Source organism: Monodon monoceros, unplaced genomic scaffold (assembly GCF_005190385.1).
Source record: "Monodon monoceros isolate NGI ecotype Baffin Bay Population unplaced genomic scaffold, NGI_Narwhal_1 Super_Scaffold_21, whole genome shotgun sequence".
In the NCBI taxonomy this organism is placed as follows: Eukaryota; Metazoa; Chordata; class Mammalia; order Artiodactyla; family Monodontidae; genus Monodon; species Monodon monoceros.
In genome coordinates this window covers 82,179,386-82,200,378 of record NW_021703778.1, presented here as the reverse complement: position 1 = coordinate 82,200,378, position 20,993 = coordinate 82,179,386, and the positions used below count along the sequence as shown (strand labels likewise).

Sequence of the window (20,993 nt, the reverse complement as noted above, 5' to 3'; positions counted from 1 at the left end):
CGGGACGGAGTCCGGGGAAAAGTCTGGACCTGCCGAAGAGGCAAGAGACATTTTCTTCCCTCTTTGTTTCCTGGTGCGCCAGGAGAGGGGATTAAGAGCGCTGCTTAAAGGAGCTCCAGAGACGGGCGCGAGCCGCGGCTAAAAGTGCGGACCCCAGAGACGGGCATGAGACGCTAAGGCTGCTGCTGCCGCCACCAAGAAGCCTGTGTGCGAGCACAGGTCACTATCCACACCCCTCGTCCGGGGAGCCTGTGCAGCCCGCCACTGCCGGGGTCCCGGGATCCAGGGACAACTTCCCCGGGAGAACGCACGGCGCGCCTCAGGCTGGTGCAACGTCACGCCGGCCTCTGCCGCCACAGGCTTGCCCCGCACTCCGTGCCCCTCCCTCCCCCTGGCCTGAGTGAGCCAGAGCCCCTGAATCAGCGGCTCCTTTAACCCTGTCCTGGCTGAGAGAAGAACAGAGGCCCTCCAGCGACCTACACGCAGAGGTGGGGCCAAATCCAAAGCTGAGCCCCTGGAAGCTGTGAGAACAAAGAACAGAAAGGAAAATCTCTCCCAGCAGCCTCAGAAGCAGCGGATTAAATCTCCACAATCAACTTGATGTACCCTGCATCTGTGGAATACATGAATAGACAACGAATCATCCCAAATTAAGGAGGTGGACTTTGAGAGCAAGATTTATGATTTGTTCCCCTTTTCCTCTTTTTGTGAGTGTGTATGTGTATGCTTCTGTGTGAGATTTTGTCTGTATAGCTTTGCTTCCACCATTTGTCCTAGAGTTCTATCAGTCCGTTTTTTTTGTTTTTTGTTTTTTTTTAATTTTTTTCTTTTTCTCTTAGTAATTATTTTTTATTTTAATAACTTTATTATATTTTATCTTACTTTACTTTATTGTACTTTATCTTTCTTTTTTCCTTCCTTCCCTCCTTCCTTCCTCCCTCCCTCCCTCCTTCGCTCCCTCCTTTCTTTCTTTCTTTCTACTTCTACTAATTCTTTCTTTCTACTTTTTCTCCCTTTTATTCTGAGCCGTGTGGATGAAAGGCTCTTGCTGCTGCAGCCAGGAGTCAGTGCTGTGCCTCTGAGGTGGGAGAGCCAACTTCAGGACACTGGTCCACAAGAGACCTCCCAGCTCCACATAATATCAAACGGCGAAAATCTCCCAGAGATCTCCATCTAAACACCAGCACCCAGCTTCACTCAACGACCAGCAAGCTACAGTGCTGGACATCCTATGCCAAACAACTAGCAAGACAGGAACACAACCCCACCCATTAGCAGAGAGGCTGCCTAAAATCATAATAAGTCCACAGACACCCCCAAAACACACCACCAGATGTGGACCTGCCCACCAGAAAGACAAGATCCAGCCTCATCCACCAGAACACAGGAACTAGTCCCCTCCACCAGGAAGCCTACACAACCCACTGAACCAACCTTAGCCACTGGGGACAGACACCAAAAACAACGGGAACTACGAACCTGCAGCCTGCAAAAAGGAGACCCCAAACACATTAAGATAAGCAAAATGAGAAGACAGAAAAACACACCAGAGATGAAGGAGCAAGATAAAAACCCACCAGACCAAACAAATGAAGAGGAAATAGGCAGTCTACCTGAAAAAGCATTCAGAATAATGATAGTAAAGATGATCCAAAATCTTGGAAATAGAATAGACAAAATGCAAGAAACATTTAACAAGGACCTAGAAGAACTAAAGATGAAACAAACAGCAATGAACAATACAGTAAATGAAATGAAAAATACTCTAGATGGGATCAAGAGCAGAATAACTGAGGCAGAAGAACGGATAAGTGACCTGGAAGATAAAATAGTGGAAATAACTACTGCAGAGCAGAATAAAGAAAAAAGAATGAAAAGAACTGAGAACAGTCTCAGAGACCTCTGGAACAACATTAAACGCACCAACATTCGAATTATAGGGGTTCCAGAAGAAGAAGAGAAAAACAAAGGGACTGAGAAAATATTTCAAGAGATTATAGTTGAAAACTTCCCAAACATGGGAAAGGGAATAGTTAATCAAGTCCAGGAAGCACAGAGAGTCCCATACAGGATAAATCCAAGGAGAAATGCGCCAAGACACATATTAATCAAACTGTGAAAAATTAAATACAAAGAAAGCATATTAAAAGCAGCAAGGGAAAAACAACAAATAACACAAAAGGGAATCCCCATAAGGTTAACAGCTGATCTTTCAGCAGAAACCCTGCAAGCCAGAAGGCAGTGGCAGGACATATTTAAAGTGATGAAGGAGAAAAACCTGCAACCAAGATTACTCTACCCAGCAAGGATCTCATTCAGATTTGATGGAGAAATTAAAACCTTTACAGACAAGCAAAAGCTGAGAGAGTTCAGCACCACCAAACCAGCTTTACAACAAATGCTAAAGGAACTTCTCTAGGCAAGAAACACAAGAGAAGGAAAAGACCTACAATAAGGAACCCAAAACAATTTAGAAAATGGGAATAGGAACATACATATCGATAATTACCTTAAATGTAAATGGACTAAATGCTCCCACCAAAAGACACAGATTGGCTGAATGGATACAAATACAAGACCAATATACATGCTGTCTACAAGAGACCCGCTTCAGACCTAGAGACACATACAGACTGAAAGTAAGGGGATGGAAAAAGATATTCCATGCAAATGGAAACCAAAAGAAAGCTGGAGTAGCAATTCTCATATCAGACAAAATAGACTTTAAAATAAAGACTATTAGAAGAGACAAAGAAGGACACTATATAATGATCAAGGGATCGATCCAAGAAGAAGATACAGCAATTGTAAATATTTATGCACCCAACACAGGAGCACCTCAATACATAAGGCAAATACTAACAGCCATAAAAGGGGAAATCGACAGTAACACATTCATAGTAGGGGACTTTAACACCCCACTTTCACCAATGGACAGATCATCCAAAATGAAAATAAATAAGGAAACACAAGCTTTAAATGATACATTAAACAAGATGGGCTTAATTGATATTTATATGGCATTCCATCCAAAAACAACAGAATACACTTTTTTCTCAAGTGCTCATGGAACATTCTCCAGGATAGATCATATCTTGCGTCACAAATCAAGCCTTGGTAAATTTAAGAAAATTGTATCAAGTATCTTTTCTGACCACAACGCTATGAGACTAGATATCAATTACAGGAAAAGATCTGTAAAAAATACAAACAGTGGAGGCTAAACAATACACTACTTAATAACGAAGTGATCACTGAAGAAATCAAAGAGGAAATTAAAAAATACCTAGAAACAAATGACAATGGAGACACGACGACCCAAAACCTATGGGACGCAGCAAAAGCAGTTCTAAGAGGGAACTTTATAGCAATACAATCGTACCTTAAGAAACAAGAAATGTCTCAAATAAACAACCTAATCTTGCACCGAAAGCAATCAGAGAAAGAAGAACAAAAAAACCCAAAGTTAGCAGAAGCAAAGAAATCATAAAGATCAGATCAGATATAAATGAAAAAGAAAGGAAGGAAATGATAGCAAAGATCAATAAAACTAAAAGCTGGTTCTTTGAGAAGATAAACAAAATTGATAAACCATTAGCCAGACTCATCAAGAGAAAAAGGGAGAAGACTCAAATCAATAGAATTAGAAATGAAAAAAGGAGAAGTAACAACTGACACTGCAGAAATACAAAAGATCATGAGAGATTATTACAAGCAACTCTATGCCAATAAAATGGACAGTCTGGAAGAAATGGACAAATTCTTAAAAATGCACCACCTGCCAAGACTGAATCAGGAAGAAATAGAAAATAGAAGCAGACCAATCACAAGCATTGAAATTGAAACTGTGATTAAAAATCTTCCAACAAACAAAAGCCCAGGACCAGATGGCTTCACAGGCGAATTCTATCAAACATTTAGAGAAGAGCTAACACCTATCCTTCTCAAACTCTTCCAAAACATAGCAGAGGGAGGAACACTTCCAAACTCATTCAACGAGGCCACCATCACCCTGATACCAAAACCAAACAAGGATGTCACAAAGAAAGAAAACTACAGGCCAATATCACTGATGAACATAGATGCAAAAATCCTCAACAAAATACTAGCAAACAGAATCAAAAGCACATTAAAAGGATCATACACCACGATCAAGTGGGGTTTTTTCCAGGAATGCAAGGATACTTCAATATATGCAAATCAATGAACGTGACACAGCATATTAACAAATTGAAGGAGAAAAACCATATGATCATCTCAATAGATGCAGCAAAAGCTTTCGACAAAATTCAACACCCATTTATGATAAAAACCCTGCAGAAAGTAGGCATAGAGGGAACTTGCCTCAACATAATAAAGGCCATATATGACAAACCCACAGCCAACATCATTCTCAATGGTGAAAAACTAAGACCATTTCTGCTAAGATTAGGAACAAGACAAGGTTGCCCACTCTCACCACTATTATTCAACATAGTTTTGGAAGTTTTAGCCACAGCAATCAGAAAAGAAAAGGAAATAAAAGGAATCGAAATCGGAAAAGAAGAAGTAAAGCTGTCACTGTTTGCAGATGACATGATACTATACATAGAGAATCCTAAAGATGCCACTAGAAAACTACTAGAGCTAATCAATGAATTTGGTAAAGTAGCAGGATACAAAATTAATGCACAGAAATCTCTGACATGCCTATACACTAATGATGAAAAATCTGAAAGTGAAATCAAGAAAACACTCCCATTTACCATTGCAACAAAAAGAATAAAATATCTAGGAATAAACCTACCTAAGGAGACAAAAGACCTGTATGCAGAAAATTATAAGACACTGATGAAAGAAATTAAAGATGATACATATAGATGGAGAGATATACCATGTTCTTGGATTGGAAGAATCAACATTGTGAAAATGACTCTACTACCCAAAGCAATCTACAGATTCAATGCAATCCCTATCAAACTACCACTGGCATTTTTCACAGAACTGGAACAAAAAATTTCACAATTCGTATGGAAACACAAAAGACCCCGAATAGCCAAAGCAATCTTGAGAACGATAAACGGAGCTGGAGGAATCAGGCTGCCTGACTTCACACTATACTACAAAGCTACAGTAATCAAGACAGTATGGTACTGGCACAGAAACAGAAAGATAGATCAATGGAACAGGATAGAAATCCCAGAGATAAACCCACGCACATATGGTCACCTTATCTTTCATAAAGGAGGCAGGAATGTACAGTGGAGAAAGGACAGCCTCTTCAATAAGTGGGGCTGGGAAAACTGGATAGGTACATGTAAAAGTATGAGATTAGATCACTCCCTAACACCATACACAAAAATAAGCTCAAAATGGATTAAAGACCTAAATGTAAGGCCAGAAACTATCAAACTCTTAGAGGAAAACATAGGCAGAACACTTTATGACATAAATCACAGCAAGATCCTTTTTGACCCACCTCCTAGAGAAATGGAAATAAAAACAAAAATAAACAAATGGGACCTAATGAAACTTCAAAGCTTTTGAACAGCAAAGGAAACCATAAACAAGACCAAAAGACAACCCTCAGAATGGGAGAAAACATGTGTAAATGAAGCAACTGACAAAGGATTAATCTCCAAAATTTATAAGCAGCTCATGCAGCTCAATAACAAAAAAACAAACAACCTAATCCAAAAACGGGCAGAAGACCTAAATAGACATTTCTCCAAAGAAGATATACAGACTGCCAACAAACACATGAAAGAATGCTCAACATCACTAATCATTAGAGAAATGCAAATCAAAACTACAATGAGATATCATCTCACACCAGTCAGAATGGCCATCATCAAAAAATCTAGAAACAATAAATGCTGGAGAGGGTGTGGAGAAAAGGGAACCCTCTTGCACTGTTGGTGGGAATGTAAATTGTTACAACCACTGTGGAGAACAGTATGGAGGTTCCTTAAAAAACTACAAATAGAACTACCATACGACCCAGCAATCCCACTACTGGGCGTATACCCTGAGAAAATCATAATTCAAAAAGAGTCATGTACCAAAATGTTCATTGCAGCTCTATTTACATTAGCCCGGAGATGGAAACAACCTAAGTGCCCATCATCGGATGAATGGATAAAGAAGATGTGGCACATATATACAATGGAATATTACTCAGCCATAAAAAGAAACGAAATTGAGCTATTTGTAATGAGGTGGATAGACCTAGAGTCTGTCATACAGAGTGAAGTAAGTCAGAAAGAGAAAGACAAATACCGTACGCTAACACATATATATGGAATTTAAGAAAAAATAATGTCATGAAGAACCTAGGGGTAAGACAGGAATAAAGACACAGACCTACTGGAGAACGCACTTGAGGATATGGGGAGGGGGAAGGGTGAGCTGTGACAAAGCGAGAGAGAGGCATGGACATATATACACTACCAAACGTAAGGTAGATAGCTAGTGGGAAGCAGCCACACAGCACAGGGATATCAGCTCGGTGCTTTGTGACTGCCTGGAGGGGTTGGATAGGGAGGGTGGGATGGAGGGAGATGGAAGAGGGAAGAGATATGGGAACATATGTATATGTATAACTGATTCACTTTGTTATAAAGCAGAAACTAACACACCATTGTAAAGCAATTATACTCCAATAAAGATGTAAAAATAAATAAAGAAAAGAAAATAAAAAAAAGAAAGCCATTCCTCTCTCCCACATGTTTTCCTTAGCACAGATTCACCTATGCACCCCATAAACAGTTGAATAAATATTAAATTACACATAAAAATGAAATAAATAAGAAATATATATTATTCAAGCAAATCTTTGCTGTAGTACACTCACAATCTTTAGATATTTACTATACAATCTATTAGTAGTAAGAAATAGAACTTTTAAAATTTGGGTCAAATTCTTAAAGTTTGGTGTGCCATAGGATCACTTTTGAGAGCATGTTAAAAATATGGATGTCACGGTCCCACCCTAAAGTTACTGAATCAGAATCCACTGGGGCAGAATTGGGGCAAATGATTGTTGAGAAGGTGATTCTGATTCACACAAAATTTAAGAATGCTGCTCTTGTTGATATTATCATATTAATTCAAACTAACTGAGAGGAGTTCAAATTAGTAGAAAACTTGAATCACAGAATATTTAAAGTAACACAGCCTTCTAATCATTGGGTACATAAATTAACAAGATAATTTCCAACTATTTCCAAGCAAAAATTCTACTAGTTTGTTTGAAGAACCTAGGGGCAGGACAGGAATAAAGATGCAGACATAGAGAATGGACTTGAGGACATGGGGAGGGGGAAGGGTAAACTGGGACGAAGTGAGAGAGTGGCATGGACTTATATACACTACCAAATGTAAAATAGATAGCTAGTGGGAAGCAGTTGCATAGCACAGGGAGATCAGCTCGGTGCTTTGTGACCACCTAGAGGGGTGGGATAGGGAGGGTGGGAGGGAGGGAGACGCAAGAGGGAAGAGATATGGGAACATATGTATATGTATAATTGATTCACTTTGTTATAAAGCAGAAACTAACACACCACTGTAAAGCAATTATATTCCAATAAAGATGTTAAAAAATAATAATAATAATGTAAAAGAGGACAATTATTATATTAATGTTAGAGATGCCTGATACTTCTGAATTATTCCACTCCAAAATTATGAAGGATGTTTTAAACAAGTATCTTGAAAACTGTGTCTGCATACTTTTAAAGGCTGTAAATTTTTTCACTGATTTGTTTCAAAATGAGTAAGGTAATTTCATGTATCAAAAGACAGTTGTAGCCTCCCTTTAAAAGAAATTAAAAATAAATAACTTAGTATTTTGATTTATGTATCACTTTCTTATGAGTTTGCTGAGTGTGAGTAGTCCCTTATATTAACCCAGGATATATTAATAAAATATTTCTGAAACCTCAGAGCTGAAAACTAAACCTCAGTCAATGATCAATGATAATATCTTAATTCAGATGACTATTGCGAGATGAGATAATACACGTAAAGCACTTAGCACAATAACAAGCTTATAGCAAGAACCCTATATATATTAATCATTATTTTTCTATAATTCATCATGCCAAGTTAAATTTATGACTTACATCAAGTGTTTCATCACGTTTTTCTGGCCTGGCCTGGACCTAGATAGACCTAATGATTATTTAATATAATTATGCACATTAGCATAGGCCTGTGGGCTCAGGAACTGAAATAAAAACTCCCAAAAAACCAATTTAATAAAAATGAACATTAGCAACAATGTTGCTTCAGGGTATACTGAGATTTATCAAATTTTTTTTTGTACTTCTATCAAACAGACAAAGAATCATGAAAATTATGCATGGAGATTAAAAATTTAACAAGTTAAATGCTTGGAAAAATAAAGGTTTATGAGAAAAGAATAAAACTGGAAATATTTACATAAAAAATGCTAGTAAGGAAGCAATTCAATCATCAAACAGTGACAATCTGAAGTTATATTTGCTTGTAACATCAAGAAGACATTTCGTTTCACAATGAAAGCATTATACTAGACTGATTTCCTTTATGATGTTCCCATTGGACTAACATTAAGATTTGTTTTATGTGTCAAAGATAGTCCTAATGTAAACATGAAAGAACTATTTAAAGCCATAGTTCAAATGAAACAGCATGGTATTCTAGACTATCATAAGTACCCCTCCTCTACATATAGGACCATGTCAGCCAGCTAGCTTCCATTTCAAATGCAGTCCATTTGCTGCTACACTGGCTATTTATTATCAGAAGATGTATTTACTGTACTACTTAGCCAGTAAAAGGAAAGAATAAGAGCAGTACCAATTAGTGTACTGATGGTTCTTATATTTTGTTTTTCAATCATTTAAAAAGGGCAAACAGGAGACCATTTATTTCAAAAGACTGCTCCAAAAGATACACCTCAGAAGTAAAACTAGGAATAGTGATGCTTTTGTTTCATACAAGACAAAGTGATGATTACACAAATATTTATTCCTATCGCAAACCAAATTATAAACATTCTAGAAGAGACTCGGCCACTGATCACCTGAAGAAACTGCATAGAGGAAACAGTATATTTAGTGGTCACAGACACACAACTTGGGAATCAGTCAGACCTTGAGCACAAACTTCCTTTCACCACTTGATAGCCATGCTACATTAGACAAAACTATTTAACCTCCGCAAACCTCAATTTCATCATATATAAAATGGGAGTACTACTTTATTTCCCAGATCCTGAGATGTCCTTGAAAAACATATAAACATTTCTAAATCAGGATGAGTCTGACAAATGATGTTAAAAGAAACTGGACGGCCAAGAGGCAGAGAAATAACTTGACTGAGCATGTGCAAACTGACCTGCGAGAAGATATTTCTTTATGTGATTACACACCTCAGCTGAGTTGTTTATACTGGTGGCAATGTACTCACCTGAATTTTAACTTAATTCAAGCTCTTAAAATACCTTCAGAAAGATTTCACTATGATGTAGTATTGAAATAAAAAAATTGTTGTGCTCACAGAAGACTGTAAGTCACATGCAATAAAAGTCAACTAAAATTGTCAATTCTCTCACACTAGACCACACATAACATTTTCAAAGGTAGAAGTTAGAGAAGTTGGTATGACCAATTTGTGGAGTCAAACATCTAAATGTAAAAACTTTGAGCTGACTTTGAAGAAAAGATTAATTTTCAGAGATATGTACTTTAATAAAGGCAAAAATTTTACAAGTTTAATCAAATAGAAATCCACCAATGAAATTAATTTTCTTTGATATACTTATGCAATTACAAAGGTGCTGAAGAGATCCAGGCATAGGTCATAAAAGCAGCATGTCAATAGGATGACACACGTAGCTGTTAATGGCCAAAAGTGATTCAGAAAAATCTTAAGACTCCCAAATATAAAGGTTTAGATTCAAACATTGATTACAATGCTAAAGAAGCTGGAGAATGAATAAATGTTTACTATTACTAGTTGAGGGGCACAGGGGGAGAGAGAGGGGAGGGAGGGGGGAGGGGGGAGACGGAGGGAGAGAGGGAGAGAGAGAGGGGGAGAAAGGCGAGAGATAAGTAACCACCACGCCCCCACCAAAAAATACATCATCCAATCATCACCTTGAAGAGTCAAATCCAGTAATATCTACCTTCGATCTTTTTGGTGAGGATTAAATGAGATGTGTAAAACATCAGCCACAGTGCATAGCACACACAGTAAACATGCAGCGAACTGTTGCTGTTATTATTATTATTAGTCACATTTTGAAAAAAAATTAAATAATGAATGACAACAAATTATTCTTTACTTTCTTAAGCATTGGTCCAAATAAAATGGCTTAAACTACAGTAAGAAAAATAATTTTGTGGAGTCTTTCCCTAATTAAAAAAATATTTTACTTACATAATTATAGCAAGAATTATTTTGGTTAAGTATAAAGGTAAACCTTATCAAACCAGCTATTAATACTGTTTGTAATCATTTAACCCCAAGTTATACTTTAATGGTGGTTGTTGGTGTGCTATTTCCTAGTTTTGTCAGTCATTAAGATTTTATGTCATTCTAATAGAGCTGCCAAAAATTAAAAGTTATGAAAAAGACAGCAGGTTCATATATACTTAGCTAATTTATTTATACAAAAAGTCAGACTAGTAAAACAAAGCCAAATGGGGTACACAGACATGTTTTCTGTGAACCACACAAGTTTGTTTTTAATTTTAATTAATTTTAATCTTAATTTAATTTTAAATAATTGCCAAGATTTAATGTTCTTTTAAAATCCAGATTTTCAGCTTCCCTTGAAAAAAGTAGTCTGGCAACACTAACTGAGCATTTTACTATAATCAGTTAGAGCTGAGTAGGAGATGCACCCTTGCCCTGCCCCACTCTCCTCAGATGGCCATAACCTCAACCCTGCCCCCTTTAGTCTTTTAAATTTCCTTCCTGGCCTGTGCAAATATTTGAATCTCCAACTTTCGATATACACATTTGACTCGTTTTTCTAACCTGGAGTTTCTGAAGAATTGGACAATGGAGCAGATGCTTCAGCTAAGGCAGCTAATGTAGCTAATACTGATGTAGAGGAGTTTCCAAATTGAACAGCAGATACACCCGTTTCATCTACGATAAAGGAGAAAACATGTTTGAATTTTTAAGGAATTTAATCTAGTGAATTTTTCTGATAATCTGTTTTACTTTATTCAACTCTTAAATGAAGCTTAGATAATATTAGTTTTGTGAAAAACAAGCTTGGATAGCATTAACTTTTGAAAGGTAATACTGCAGTACATTTTGCAATATCACCTTTCTTTAGATTATTTTGCCTCATAAAATTTTTTTGCCAATTATAACAAAGAAAACCAACGTGGCTGATATAATCTTACCCTCATTCTCCAACAGTCCTTTCTTAAAAGGATGAATACCTACTAAAGCATAAAATCCCAACAGCTATCCTATATGCATCTCAATACCTGTTGCCTTGGATGAATTTTCTGAAGATACCAGACCTGTTAGGTTCACCACCCCTCCAGGTCCAATGATAAACTGTGGTGTTGCAGCGTGTATCGTCACAGTGTCGGGACTCTCTGGGTTTGTGTTGATTTGGTTCTGCATAGCAATCTAGAGGACAAATTACCACGGTGTTTTCAGAATTATAACCAGAACATATAGGACAGACTTTCAATGTAACATCCTGTAATCTAAGAATCATATAATACAAATGGAAATCTTTGTTTCTGGTCTACTGAAAGTATAGTGGTAAATCACAGATATGTATTTATATCCTGAGTTCCCCTATTAGGTAAAGCAGCAAAATCCCATGTGAGGCGAAGTAGGTATCTGAAAGGATTGTATAGAACTCAGTTGAGTGAATTCCCTGGTGGTCCAGCGGTTAGGACTCTGCGCTTTCACTGCCAAGGGCATAGGTTCAATCCCTGGTCAGGCAACTAAGATCCCGCGAGCCACGCGGTGGGGCCAAAAATAAAAATCTGTGTTCTATATATAAATAGAACACAGTTGAAAGATATTCTGCTGCCCTGCAGCTACAGAAATTAAATTACTTAAATCAAATTATGTTCTCTACTATATTCAGCAATATATAACACTACCTATATAAAGCACGTCCTTCTCAGTTAATTGTCCTCCATCCTCAACCCTAGGCTCCAAACTGCACTCTTGGGAGTAAAAGAATTGGAAGAAGCACAGCAAAATTTATTTTCCTGAACACATAACATCTTTTAAGTAACTAGATGAAGTTCAACAGACTCAGATAGTCTTAGAGAAGAGTTCTACTGGGAAGGAGGACAAGAAGATAGGCAAGAAGACGCAATAAGAAGAAAATTTACATCAATGTTGTCTAGCTAAAGAAAAGAGAAGTAATGTTGGTTAGTAGGAAAACGTCCAAAAACCATAAATAACTATGTTCATAAACAGGTTTTTTTGAGGATGGTGAAAAAATAAAAGAAACCAATCAGAATGATGAAGACTGCATCACTCACTGAGGGGACATGATTATGATTCCTAAAAAAAAATGTTAGTGGAAGTATAACAGACTTGAAAAACCATAAGGTATCCAAACATGCATCAAAATAATTAATAGACTAAAATGTATAGAAGGGAATTCAGAACCTTACAAACACTGAAAGTAATCACTTTATCTAATCTTCTAATGTTACATGCAAAGACTGTGGTCTTACAATTAGGAAAATGAACAGCAATGAACAAAGAGGAAGTGAAAGAGGAATAGGACTGTCCAAAATAAGTCCAAAATGAAAAACTACAAGCTAAATAGTTCAAATCATCCATATGACAGAGATCCTTTTATTTTCTTAAATTAAAAGCCAAAAGTTACCTGTAGTATCTCTGCTAAATCTTCATTCCCATTGTCTATTGAAATATCAAACGCAGTTTTACAAAATTTACTTTGCGTGTGTACATCAGCACCATATTTGATTAAGAGTTCCACCACCTCTTGATGATTGTGTTCTGTGGCCCAATGTAGAGCTGTCATCTTCAACATGTCCTTTGCATTGACATCAGCGCCATGCTATACAAATATTTCAAAATAAGAAATTTCTAAAATACGAAATATAAAGAAGTCCTGATATGAAAATACTAGCCACTGTGCTTTAAACCAAGAATTTGCTACTAATATGACCAACTCTTTATTTTTGTGTGTTGAATGATCTACACGCTCCAGGAATCACCACACATCTGTCACGTAATCAGTTTCCTATCATGCTGGCTTTCCTAATTGCATTCCTTCTAATTTCTTAGGCGTACAGCAATTATTTTTTCAGTCATCCAGCCGTGAGTATGAAGGGCTAGAATGGCATAAGGTGTGAAGGAAAACTATGAACATTCCTCCAAAACCCTCCAGCTCCTTATTTACACAAAAATATCCCTTGCTTTCAAAACCAGTGCAATATAATGAATTAATAGGGAGCTATCAAGAGATACACTATCCATTATGGTTGTCACTAGACACGTGTAGCCGAATACAGTTATGCTGTGCATGTAAATACACACTGGAATTCAAAGACCTCACACCAAAAAAAGGATGTAAAACATCTCAATAATTTTTAAATTGATTTCATGTTGAAATTATAATATTTTATATATACCGAGTTAAATAAAATATAATATTAAAATTATTTTGTTTTTACTTTTTTAATGTAGCTAATACAAAATCTAGAATTACACGTGACTTGTACTCGTGGCTTATATTGTATGTTTTTTGGATAAGTTGATCTAGAGGCCAGAATAAAAAGAATTAAGAATATCTAAATCTATCACTCTCTGTTTCAGAATTTTCTCTTTGGCATTTAGATGATTAAAGAAAAAGTCCTGCCTGTATTATTTGTTTGTTAATTATTCAAGCCTAACATTCCCTTCCATGTGCGTTTTAAATATGTTGAGTAAGACAAAGCTGTAGTCCCTCACCACAGCAAAGACCAAGATCTAAGAAGTCAATTGTCTGACTTAACTAAAAACATACAATGAGGAAGTTTTTGCCCCCACAAAATAACACTTTAAAATAATTTTCACTCAAATGAATGCTTACACACAAAAAATGAGATAACATGGGGGAAAAAAGTAGACATTCAATAAAACAGAGACAGGCTCGGACCTGGGACCCTTTGCTGCAGTGCTTGCACCTGGACAAACATCTCCTCCAGCGATAGAATACAAAGAAACTAAAATAAGGGACTAAAAATAACTGCGTGCATGTGCAGTTGGGGCAAATTATGAACAATAAGATACAAAAGACCAAAAACCCAACTGCCACTTCTGAGGTGTTGAGAGCAAAAGCAAGGTACTGCATACAGCACCACTAAGGGGGTGGACAGACCACCCAAGCCACCCCTCCCATGTGACCCCTGGACTGGCCCCTACCCTCACTGCATTTAAGGGACCAGCTCCTCCCCTGTCAGGGAGCAAGCAAGGGAACCTGATACTTGTTTTCGCTCCCTAGTGCTACAGCACAAGTCCTAATAAAGCCTTGCCTGAATTACTTGTCTGGCCTCTTATCAATTTCTATGGATTAAGGAGTCCAAGAACCCTGTCAGTAACAAAACTAGTTCCCTTCTCCCTCTTATAAAACCACTATGATTTTATAGCCTTTGGGGTCTTACTTTCAAAAGCAAAGTGCAAAAAGAGAACACATACCTTAAGCAAAACCTCCACTATGCTGGCATGGCCCTCAGAAGCTGCCATATGCAGCGGCGTTCGGTCCACTTTGGTTCTGGCATCCCTACTTACACCAGCTCGGAGTAGTACTTCAGTGGTGGAATAATGTCCGTACTGTGCTGCCAGGTGAAGTGGAGAAGTTCCAAGCTATACCACAAGAAAAAAAATCCACATCTATAGTCATTTTAAAATATACTTCTATCTTCTACTTTATATATTCTGTTTACAGAGCAAACAGATTCTCTTTATATCAAATGTTTACACAGTAACTCAAAACTGAAAAGGAATAATTTTTGCTGATCACAGTCTCTTCATAGGGGCCTTCAAGAATTCCCATTCATTTCTCAGTGAGGAAGAAATGACAATATTTCATTTAATTCAAACTTGCTTTCTTTGTTATCAGATAGTCTAAACAAAATTAATTTCATCAGGAATTAGACATAATTAGGGTCAGAAATTTTTGAGCATTAGAAAGTTTTCCTCACACCATTCACACAAAACTTTTCATCTATGAAATTCACATCAAATAATTGTAACAGTGTACATTTTTACATTAAACTGTTTCTAGGATTTAAAAATAAATTAATTAAAGCACCTCAGTGATCTTTTTAAAGAAGTTCATATAGTCATTTTTCAAGGAAAAAATCTGATGTGAGGTGCACTTGCCAAAGGTGAGTTAAGACGGAACCAAAACATGCAGCAGAAACTAACACAACATTGTAAATCAACTATTCTCCAATAAAAATTTTAAAAAAAGAACCAAAAGAGAGCCCAGTTCTCCTGAAATTGGTTCCACGTGGCCTAGTCACGCTACATTCAAAATATACAGAAGTACATACTAAAATGTGAAGAAGAGCCTTATCAGGGGTATAATTTTTTTTTTTTTTTTTTTGTGGTACGCGGGCCTCTCACTATTGTGGCCTCTCCCATTGCGGAGCACAGGCTCTGGACACTCAGGCCCAGCGGCCATGGCTCACGGGCCCAGCCGCTCCGAAGCATGTGGGATCCTCCCGGACCGGGGCATGAACCCGTGTCCCCTGCATCGGCAGGCGGACTCCCAACCACTGCGCCACCAGGGAAGCCCAGAGTTATAATTTTTAATAGGTGAAAACTAGAATTACATTATATCACATGCACTTAGAAGCACAAAAAGTCCCTACAACTCTCTGATTACCAAGGCACTCATGTTCTAAAGAACCAAGATAGTTCACTAGAACATGCAATTTGCTATGACCACTGCTGTAATAATAGCAACTAAGGTTTTTATTTAAGCACTTTCCATAGCAAGCACTATTCTAAGACCTTTACACCTATTGTATCATTTAATCTCCTCAAAACACAGGTACTATTACTATCCTCATTTGGCAGTAAAAGAAACTAAGGCATGACCAGGGGTAAGGGGGGGGATAAACTGGGAGATTGGGATTGACATATACACACTACCATATATAAGACAGATAACTAATAAGAACCTGCTTTATAGCATAGGGAACTCTATTCAATATTCTGTAATGGCCTATATGGGAAGAGAATCTTAAAAAAAAAAAAGTGGATATATGTATAACTGATTAACTTTGCTGTTCACCTGAAACTAATACAACAATGTAAATCAACTATAATAAAAAGTTTTTAAAATTTTAAGAAAATAAGTAAGGCACAAAGAGGTTACTAATTTGCCTGAAGTCACACAAGTAAGAGTCATAATACAAAGCTAGGTATGTGCTCTCAATTCATGGTAAAAATGGAAATCATTTACCCTGGGAATAATTATTTTATTACTATTAAAAGCCTTGTATTTTTAAGGGAAGGTCATTCCTGCAGATTAAAGAAGATTTTTAAACAATCCTTTCTTCCTCCATGCTCTATCATACTTTTCTAAAACTGGCCCTTTCTATACTCTTAAATTCTAATATTTAATGAAATATCTCCATAGCCTATTTAGCAACCATGAGTTCTGCTCAGTGTGATAAAATGGTTTCTTTTGTAATTTTTTCTTCTCAAGACCTTACCTTTTTGGTTGATGATACAAAATATATATATACGTACATATATGTAGTTTGAAGGAGGAAAATGAGGTAAATACCATCACAGTCTATAAATAAAACATTACCAGCAATTTAGAATCTTCCCACGTGCCACTCCCTAATAAGCCCCTCCCCCAACCCCTGAGGTAATTACTAGTCTGAATTTTGTAATAAAGATTGCTTTACTTTGCTTTTTTAAAAATTACTATGTATCCCTAAATAATATACTTTGGTTTTGCCTGCTCTGAACTTTATTTAAATAGAATCACATTGCATGTATTTCTCTGAGACTTGCCTTCTTTGGCTTAATATCATAAGATTCACCCACGATGATGAATATAAGTATAGTTCACTAATTTTCTCTGCTCTATGATTTTCTACCAAATGAATAAGCCATAATCAATTTAACCAATCCACTGTTGAGCATTAAGGTTTCCAGTTTTTTATTATGAATAATGCTGCTACTAAAAACAGTCTTATACATGTCTCAAATACATGAACAAGAACTTTCCTTGGAAATATTCTTAGAAGTTCAATAGTTATGCCAGAGGGTATGTACACATTTAAATCTACTAGGTACTGCCAAGCTGTTCTCCAAAGTGTTTCTATCAATTTATGGATTTCCTCACCAACGGTTGGCGCTGAAAGACTTTTTTGTTTAGTTTTTGCTTATCTGATGGATAAGCAATAGTATTTCATGATTTTACTTTGCATTTGCCCAATCATTAATGTAGCTGAGCATTTTTTCACGTTTATTGGTCATTCAAGCATTCTCTTTAGTCAAGTACCATATCAAGTCATTTGCCCTATCTTCTTTGTCTTGTTTTTCATCACTGTCATGGGAATCCCTATGTATTATGGACACTAATCCTTCTTAAGATTTTTGTCTTTTTTTTTCAGGGTTTATAGATTTTTTTAAATTGAAGTATAACTGATTTACAATATTATATTAGTTTCAGGTGTACAGCATAGTGATTCAGTATTTTTATAGATTATACTCCATTAAAAGTCATTACAGGGGCTTCCCTGGTGGCGCAGTGGTTGAGAGTCAGCCTGCCGATGCAGGGGACACGGCTTCGTGCCCCGGTCCGGGAAGATCCCACATGCCGCGGAGTGGCTGGGCCCGTGAGCCATGGCCGCTGAGCCTGCGCGTCCGGAGCCTGTGCTCCGCAACGGGAGAGGCTACAACATTGAGAGGCCCGCGTACCGCAAAAAAAAACCCAAAAAAACAGTCATTACAAAATAATGGCTACAATTCCCTGTGCTATACAATATATCCTCATTGCATATATATTTTATACATAGTAGTTTATATCTCTTAATCCTATACCCTATTTCGTCCTTCCCCACTTTACTCTCCCCACCAGTAACCACTAGTTTGTTTTCTGTATCTGTGAGTCCAGTTTCTGTTTTGCTATACACATTTGTTAATTTTCTAGATTCCACAAATAAATGGTATCATACAGTATTTGTCTTTCTCTGACTTATTTCATTAGGCATAATACTCTCCAGATCCACCCACATTGCTGCAAATGGCAGAATTTCTTTCTTTTTTATGGCTGAGTAATAGTCCACTGTACATGTACATACCACATCATCTTTATCCATTTGCCTGTTGATGGACACTTGGGTTGCTTTCATATCTTGACTATTGTAAACAGTACTTCTATGAACACTGGGGTGCACGTATCTCTTCGAATTAGAGTTTTCATTTTTTCCAGATATATACCCTGGAGTGGAATTGCTAGATCATATGGTAGTTCTATTTTTAGCTCTTTGTGGAACCTCCACACTGTTTTCCATAGGGGCTGCACCAATTTACATTCCCACCAACAGTGCACGAGGATTCCCTCTTCTCCATATCCTTGCCAACATTTATTTGTAGACCTTTTGATGATAGCCATTCTGACAGGTGTGACGTGATATCTCATTGGTATCTTGAAGGCTCTTTTTGTCTTGATGTACTACGGGATCACTATGATGTGTCTAGATATAGATTATTTTTATTGATTCTGCTGGAGATTTTCTGGGCTACTCGAATCTGTGAGCTGCCATCTTTCATCAGTCTTGGAAAAGCTAAACCATTATCTTTTAAAATTATTTCATCCCTATTTTCACTCTCCTTGTGGATTTATGATTAGATATATGTTAGACTTTCTCATACACTAGCCTTCATGACTCCTGACATCTTTTATATTTTTTTGTTTTTCTCTGCACCGCATTCTGAATGATTTTTTTTGTTTTTCAGTTTACTAATTTTCTCTTCAGCTATTCCTAATCTGCTATTAAAATCTTATCTAAAGTCCTTATAGGTCTGCTTATGTTGTCAGTTGTTCCAGTGGGTTATTGTCCAAGCTGCCTTGTGTCCTTGTGTGTTCAGTTTTTGTTGGGTTTCTTTTTTTCGTTTGGCCGCACCACGTGGCATGCGAGATCTTAATTACCCGACCACAGATCAAACCCGCACCCCCTGCAGTGGAAGCATGGAGTCTTAACCACTGGACTGCCAGGGAAGTCCCAGTGTTCAGTTATTTTTTGACTGTTCATTTTCCTTGGAATTTCATTTGTAGATATGAAACCTGGGAGGAAGGCAGGTTCCTCCAAAAAGGATATTCATTTGCTTGTGTCAGGAACCACGGGTAACCTCTAGTCCAAAGATAATTTTAAATTCATTCTTCAGTTCAGAGTTTTGCAGAATACATAAGTATTTATGAGTTAAGGCCACAAATGTGTGCAAAGGATGGCTTTTGACTCCAAATTCTCATCAACAAAATTTTTCCTCTCTCCATTTGGTACCTTAGTTCAAGCCAGTTCATTTGCCTTGCAGTATCCTAACAACAGGGGCAGGGGCAGGATCAGGTAGGAGGAGGGAGGGGGTATTTCTGGTTTACCCTTACAACGAAGGTACATCTCTTTAGGATTCCAGTATTATGGGGAAAGGATCTCTAGGAGACTTCCCTCTATGAGCAGTCTCAGGTCTTTATCTTAAGTAACCTATGCCGGGGAGGTAGAACACCAACTGGCAAATTTACTGAGTTAGCAAATGTTCTAAGGGTGAAATTTCTCTAGGTTATGGCCTTTGCTTAGTTTTTCAGCTTGATAATCCCTTACTTTCTTTCTAACTCATCAGTGCCCGTAAGATTTTTTTTTAATATACTCAGTCAAAAAATCTTTATCTTTTAAAGACAGATGCTGAAAGCTATGGATGAAACAAAATGGTTCCTGAAATTTACTTTAAAATAATACTAAACAAAGAAAGTAAATGGGATTATAGAGGAAATAAGATTCATTTGATTTGATAATTTTTGAAGGGTATACAGGGGTTGATTTATGTTTGAAATTTTCCATAATAAAAAAAATTGTTTTGAATGAAAAGTTAAAAAGAGCATGGAACAAGTAAGCTAAAAACAACAAAATCAAAACTCTGGAATTTTTAGTTGTTACCAGTGGGAGAGTTAATCCATATTCCTAACCCTCCACATTCCCAAGAATATCCCTTTTGATTTACCTGCAGAATTAAACAGAGTTATGGTTTCTGTCTTCTTCACAATTGCCTTCTGTAATTACTAAGAACTCCTTCTCATTCCTTTCTTCCTTCTGAGTGATGTTTGCAATAGTTTTACAAGTATCAATTGAAATGCAAACATTTTTCCTTTTTTAGAATCAATTATAACATTAACACCAAATTTGCTTTTTCTGAATTGTAAATTCTACCTGTGCTATTTATAAGGCCTTTAAATTAAATCCCAAGCAGCTACATTTTACATTCATCCTACATTACTGAACTCCGTAATTTAAAGAAAAACCCATGTGTGGACAGAATATTTGGATAAGGTGGTCTATTATAAAAAAAAGTATATGAACCATTCTCTTTAAAAGCAAGCTATAATTCTAAAATTGCAAACAAATTTGCAAAAAAATTAAATTTTCACCACTTATAAACACAATACTGACTAAACTTTTAACTGGAAAAACTCAAAAATGAGAGGAAGAAGAAGAAGAAGAAGGAGGAGGAGGAAGAGGAGGGGGAGGAGGAGGAGGAGAAAACAAAAAACAAAAAAACCCCACAACATTAAAACCATTCTTTACCCAGTCTGTAGTAAAAGGAGCTCCATTAGCCATCAAAATACGAACTTCATCATCTTGACCTGCTCGAGCCGCTTCTAAAAGCTTCTTTCCCAAATCTACCAGGGACATCTAAACAAAACATAGATGAATTTAACATCTCCATTTATACATTATGACATAATTTTTTTCTCTTCTATCTTCACTAATAAGTCAGTT

The 20,993-nt window shown here is 36.9% G+C and overlaps 1 protein-coding gene across 2 annotated transcripts in view; it reads right to left on the bottom strand.

Moving 5' to 3' along the window:
- Positions 1–20,993, bottom strand: part of GABPB1 (GA binding protein transcription factor subunit beta 1) — an 81,742-nt gene that overhangs the window by 14,414 nt on the left and 46,335 nt on the right. Inside the window, exons 2-6 of one of the 2 annotated variants that reach the window (XM_029239768.1) lie at positions 20,799–20,906; positions 14,668–14,835; positions 12,851–13,045; positions 11,508–11,619; positions 11,008–11,121 (exon numbers count right to left, since the gene is read on the bottom strand). In XM_029239768.1, the coding sequence (XP_029095601.1) occupies positions 11,008–11,121; positions 11,508–11,619; positions 12,851–13,045; positions 14,668–14,835; positions 20,799–20,906 (697 nt within the window). Of the gene's footprint in view, positions 1–11,007; positions 11,122–11,471; positions 11,620–12,850; positions 13,046–14,667; positions 14,836–20,798; positions 20,907–20,993 lie in introns of both variants that reach the window. The other variant, XM_029239767.1, reaches the window with a different exon arrangement.